The 6530-nt window shown below is 36.8% G+C and overlaps 1 protein-coding gene across 1 annotated transcript in view; it reads right to left on the reverse strand.

The window, feature by feature from the left end:
- The window catches only part of Vps35 (VPS35 retromer complex component), a 31848-nt gene extending 25324 nt beyond the window's left edge, over positions 1 to 6524 (reverse strand). The window contains exons 1-2 of the mRNA XM_003469410.5: positions 6360 to 6524; positions 850 to 948 (exon numbers count right to left, since the gene is read on the reverse strand). Coding sequence (XP_003469458.3) covers positions 850 to 948; positions 6360 to 6362 — 102 coding nt within the window. The 5' untranslated portion in view covers positions 6363 to 6524. The remainder of the gene's footprint in view (positions 1 to 849; positions 949 to 6359) is intronic.
- Positions 6525 to 6530: the final 6 nt, after the last annotated feature.

A 6530-nucleotide genomic window follows, 5' to 3' on the forward strand; every position in this document is an offset into this window, starting at 1 on the left:
ACAGGTTAAGTAAGGACTCTTGAGTGACCATGCATGTAAATTTGCTTTTGACCTGTATTCTTTAAATGTTTACTATGACCATTTAACTTATAAATATTAATAATTTCTTGACATACAGCAAACACTATCCATAACAGAAAGAGAAAGAAACAAATAGCAACTCCATTTTTTTCATTCTAAGACACTTTCTTTCCAAGTTTGCAAGGAAAGCAAAATAGTTAAGATACAAGCATAATCCTAATTAGAAAATATAAGATACTTTACAAAGGTAAGATGATATCACAACAGTAACACAGCTTAGGCTACCAGCTATTTGGTTCATTTCCTTAACTTTAATCCCCTGAAGTAGCTACACAGATTACCTCTTACCTTTCAGAATATAAAAACATATAAACAGGGAGAAGAATAACTTTAAAGCTAGTTTTTACAATAAATGTATTTATTCAGGATGAAAATTATAAAGTTTTCAAGACAATTCAAAGTGAACATATATAAATCTACTCATTTAACAAATATTTATTGAGCATACATTATGTGTCAAGTACTACTCAGATTTGAGGTACAGAATCAAAAAACACTAGTAATTCAAGTCAGACAGACATTAGTGTAAATATACAATGATGACACACAAGTATAAATAAAAGGGAGGGTTAGGGTTGAATAAAAAGGGTTCTCTTGTCGAAATTGCTCACACAGGGCTTGAAGAATTGAGCCTGAAAACAGATTCTGGTAGACACTGAAAATCAGATTTATCAAAAGCAGCAGTGCTACACAACTTTAAACAACACTGCAGATGCTTCCTTAGGAAGCTGCAGTCTACACCTGTATCTGTCACACTTTCACTCTTACCAAGCATCTCTTCATCTGGAAGGACTGAACCTTTACAGCCTGTATGGCTTCATCCAGGAGTTTCTCCTGTTCATCCTGAGGTGACTGCTGTGTTGTAGGCTGAAAATATTTTTAAAAATACTTCTATTAATGACTCTTAAACACTTTTTTCTAACAAATCTCTTATGTCTACAGTTTAGCCAAGACTTTCATTATAACCCTCATTCCAGTTCCACATCTCAAACCAATGTTTCAAATTTTGACAACTATAAACTGACTTAACCTCCTCTTAGCAGGCTGGTTTTAAAGAAACTAGTGGTAGTAACTTTTGCCTGTGCTACTATGCTCTGAAACCAATCAGAACTTAGCCATCTATTCAATGTAATCCTTGTGACAGGTAGTGGTTGAACCCAAATCTCTAAATGCCTCTCTTTCCCTCTCAACTATTTTTTAATCTGTATTTTAGACAATTCCTAGGCATCACACAATTTGGAAATGAAACAACTGAAACTAATGCTTATTGATTTACATAAGAAAATGACCCAAAAAAATGACAAAGAATACTCTCTTCAAATATCTCACTTATACTATTTAAAATATACAGCTAATTAAAAGATATGGGTATAATGGACAAAATACATCTACTATTCTCAGGCACAGGCAAAAAACTGTTTGTAAAATGAATTAGCTTTGGCTGTCAGGTAGAATCAACTACTACTTAATACCATATTAATAGTTTACATTTCTATCACAGAACTACATCACTTTATAAATGATGGTCATTTTTAAGTGTTTGAGAGTCAATGTACAATGTATACAAATATTCAAGGCATGCATGATCTGGTTTTAGAACATTTTATTATATATATTTAATAAAAATGACTAAATAATAAAATATGAATGCATAAACAACTAGTACATGTATAAACACAATACTGTGCAGCCATACAAAAAAAATGATGTAACCAAATGTGGTGGCACATGCTTGTAATCTCAGCATTCTGGTTTGAGCAGCCTGGGCAGCTCAGAAATCTAGCAAGACTCTGTCTCAAAATTAAAAAAATAAAAATAAAAGGGACTGGGGATGTAGCTCAGTATGAGGCTTCTTGGTTTGATCCACAGTTTCAAAAAATGGGAGGGGGAGGGCATAAATAAGTATTGATAAATGTTACATGAATGAATCTAAAAAACATGTTAAGGGAAAGAGCCTGCATTCAGAAGGCCACATATTGTATGACTGGTATGATTCCACTTATTTGAAATATCCATGGAAATATAAAGCAGATCGGTGGTTACCAGCAGGGATGCTGGAGGAGTAACTTATTGAGGGTTTCCTTCTGAAGGTGATTTGAAAATGTATTAAAGATCACTAAATTGTCCATTTCAAAATGGTTATGTCAATTTCAGTTTAATTTTAAGAAAGACAAAAATGCCTATTACATAGAGTTCGAAAAGATAGAAGGCAAAGACCAATAAGCATGAAATTAAAACCTGATCTATTTCATAACTAAGATAATCAAATCAAAACTTTCTCTTGGTTTAATTATGGAAAGAGAAAAATAGTAATTGAATAATGAACAATGCTATGCACTTCCCTTCATTACTTTCTGTATGACAAACTTCAGTAAACTGAGTTTCCCTATAATGACGCTTCTTCAGAAGCATAAATAAATGTCAAAGAAAAAGTAAAGTGTCTGTCGGTTTTTTGTTTGTTTTTGTTTTTGTTTTTGTCACCAGGGATTGAACTCATAACCTTGCGTTTGCCAAGGAAGCACTTATGCCACTGAGCTAAATCCCCATCCCAAGCAAGGTGTCTTTTAATCTTAAAGAGAATATTACTTTACATAGCAGAACTAGTAACATAAAATGCTGGTTTCAGAAGTAAGAAGGACACGAGCATCACAAAACAGTACTACTCATCGCAGGCTAGACCTCTAAGCACTTCAGTGAAACCAAACTACTGTTTGAGATTTTTTTGGCTTACTTCTGGATGACACAGGTTTAATAACAATTAGAATCACTGAATTTCATTAAGTTGAAAGGTCAATTTAGAAATAAGGAACGATACATGACATTTTATAAGACTTAGATTTATCACATTCACACTGTTAAACAGTCATTACCACCTTACTTCCACAATTTTTCCATTTTTTCCAAATGTATCCACTATATATCTGTTAAAAATGTGTGTTAATACATGATCCTTCCTCAAGCTATTCTTTTTCTCTAAGTTTGGCTACCCTGGTTACCTCAAACAGTATTTTTCCTTCTGTATCTGGCTTTTATCACTTAGCATATTGTCTTCTATGTTCATCCATGGTTTTGCATGTGTTAGAAGTTCTATCATTTTTTAAGCATACTATATATACACACTACATTTTGTTCATTCATTCATCCATCAACGGACATTGCACTATTTCCACTTTCTGACTACTATGTTTAATAATCTTTATTATCAGGCAAAAAAGCATAAACAGTTCAAAATATTTGCATAGAGTGACTACAGAGTCAGTGTTCTTTAAGCAAATGAATAAAATTTTAGCAAAAAAATTTTTTGCATCAAGTAAGCTTAAAGTTACAAAATACAGAAAATGAAGAAAACATTATAAACTAAGCAAAAAATGAAAACATAAAGCTATAATAAATATATTCTTATACATTACTGAGACAATCCAGATATGTTACAAATGGATTTTCTAAAACTACTTGTGATGCCTGGAGAAATGCTCCACTAAGGGAAGTCAACTGAATATTCTAGCATTAAATACCAGACAAGTAACCAATAACTCTTCACTTATGAAAATCGATTTCTATGTGCAAATGAGTCTATACATCAATCAAAGAAAAGCTATAGACTCAAGATCTAATTAACATTTGTGAACAGAATTTTAGCTTGAGAGCTGCAAATAGCACCCCCCACACTTTTGAGATACAAAAAGGTCATTATGAACTGACCATTTATAAAATTAGTCTATTCAAACAATGTGATTTTGCATCTTCTTCTATAAAATAGGTATAAAAAGAGTATTTTTTATTTATTAATTTATTTACTTTTGGTTTTTTGAGACAAGACCTCAACGTGCACTCCAGGCTGGCCTTGAATCATGAAGCCCAGGTTGGCCTCAAACTCAAGGGGATCGTCCTGCCACCGCCTCCTGAGTGCTGCAATTATAGGCCAGCACCACCATGCCCAACAAGTAAGAGTATTTTTCTCCCTGTTATAGGTAATAACCTCTACCCACTGCAGCAAACTATCTGTTGGTCAATTTCCCTATTCACAAATTGCGTTATGTAATCTAATGTTATGCAAAACAATTGTAATATGAAAACATTCCACAAAGATACAGAATTCTATCATGTTAATAAAAATGCTATTTAAGAAATGATGATATGGCATAAATTAACAACTTGTAGGGAAGTGATTATGGAGGTACAGGTCTGTAATCCCAACACGCAGAGGCAGAGGCAGAAAGAGCTTGAGTTTAAAGCTAGCCTAAGCCACAAAGGAAAACCTTGTCTCAAACAAACAGAAAACACAAAACAAAACAAAACAATTTGTAGGCAGAATTAAAGATGACGACAAGATATGAACTTTAAAACATAGTATCGGTCGGGAATATAGCTCAGTTGTAGAGGCCATGCTTGCCTAGCAGGCTCAAGGACCTGGGGTGGAACCCTCATACTGCAAAGGAAACAGAAACAGAAAAAGAAAAACTCACCTATAATATGAGTACCAAACCTGTGTAAATTTACCTATACTCATAGGAATCCTACACTTATGGGTATAGGTAAATATACTATGGGTATAGGATTTCTATGGGTATGGGTAAAGACACTATGGGTATAGGTAAATATATTATGGGTATAGGATTCTTAAGGGTATGGGTAAATTTACACAGTTTTGGTACTCATATTATGAACACCAGGAACACACACTTCTCAGTGTCATCTATTGACAATATCCTTTCTTCTCCAGATTAATTTCGGCTCATCTTTCTTAGTGTTTGTTCGTAAGCTACTTCTTGTAGTCTCTTCTGATCTCCCCAAGCAAAACTCACTTTCTCCTCACATCAAAGCACAGTGTTATGAAGCAATCTCACACCGTATAAAGTTATCTTACATCAAGCATCTCTTACATCAGTTCACACTCATTACCTACCACAGACAATGAAACTGAAAGCACACAGCACTTTGTATTTACCAAATAGGATTCTAGATTCTTAGGATCGGGATGGGTCAAAATGACCAACACTTGTGTTCAGATGTAAAAGTGAGACTCAAAGGCTAAGCACTTGCTAAGTCATAGACAGAACTCGTATGAACGGGACTATGTCTGGTTCACTGGTCCAACCTGTTTCACTCAGCACAGAACTGACGTGTACAATAAAGCTTTCTATTAAAAAAAACTGTAAATGTCAACACATAAATGTTGAGAAACAAATCCCTAAATTATAACTTTACATTAGTCATGCATCAATTCTCAGTTGGAAATATTATGAGAAATGTAAAGAGAAATTATTTCTTAACACAATATATTACGTGCAAATATATGTCCAAGATTTAATTCTGATTTTTTATTATTAGCACATTTAAACAGAAATCTGGGCCCAGGCTGTAGGGTTTCAGAAGCCCGTCTACAAAGAATGAATCATGGGAAAATTAAAACTGGCATACCAACATCCAAAAAATATTTATACAGCGTAGTCTATTATCAAACACTAGTAAAATGCAAGTGACAACCCGTCTTGGCTGGAAACTAAACCCAGAATTCACATTTTGAGGAAGTTCAAGTTTATCAACCAATGCTACATCGGGATTTACTGCCTTAAGAATGACTTCCATCAAGAAAAACATTTAGATTTCATCAACGAGTAGCGCTACTGAACAAATGCGAAAGGAAATAAGCCGTCTCTTGTATGACTGTCAGAATTAGTGAAAGAAAGCATGAGTTTCTCCAAGAAACTCACGTAAGCACATGCTTAGAATTACTGACAAACAAACACTACAGCAGAAAAGAACCAAGAGAAAAAGCAGGAACCGCTACTGCGTCCCTGGAAGCTACTTCTGGCAAACAAAATAAGGCGGGACTGTCCGGATACAGCTAAGCAAGCACCAAAGTAGAAACGCATCACCTGGGCGGGTCCCGGGGCCACCTCCGGGGATCCGCGTCCTGCACGACCCCCGACCCGCCAGCAGCTCTGCCCGGGCACCTCACCAGAAAGGGACACAGGTGATTCCCACCAGGAGGCAGCTGCAGACTTTAAGAGAAACCGAGAGACCCCAGGAGAGACCTCTCCTTAGGGAAGTGGCCTTATCTCAGACTAACTGTGGAGGCCAGGAGCCGCCGCCCACCATACCGGGATCGTCTTGCTGCGGCCTCCCTCGCCTGTTCCCTATCCAGGCCAGGCAGGGCAGGCCTTGGCCTCGATCGCGTTGCAGGGGCCCTTTTCCGCCCGCTGGGCTCTAGATGACGAAAGGAAACCAGGACCGCAAGAAGGGTCTAGCCAGGCCCAACGCCCCTCAACACTCACCATGGCGACTCCTGGAGCCAGCAGCAAGAAGCACCCACAGCGCTAGGAGCCTCCCGGGTCAGGTGACACTCAGGCTCCAGCACCGCCCTCCCTAGCTCCGCCCTCAACCTGCAAGCGATTCTCCGACTGGCTCGTTTCTAGGGACCAAGTCTCGCGTGTTTTACTGGCCCT

The sequence above is a fragment of the Cavia porcellus genome, unplaced genomic scaffold (genome assembly GCF_034190915.1).
Source record: "Cavia porcellus strain 051 isolate PalLab524CR breed Dunkin Hartley unplaced genomic scaffold, mCavPor4.1 scaffold_5, whole genome shotgun sequence".
Classification (NCBI taxonomy): Eukaryota; Metazoa; Chordata; class Mammalia; order Rodentia; family Caviidae; genus Cavia; species Cavia porcellus.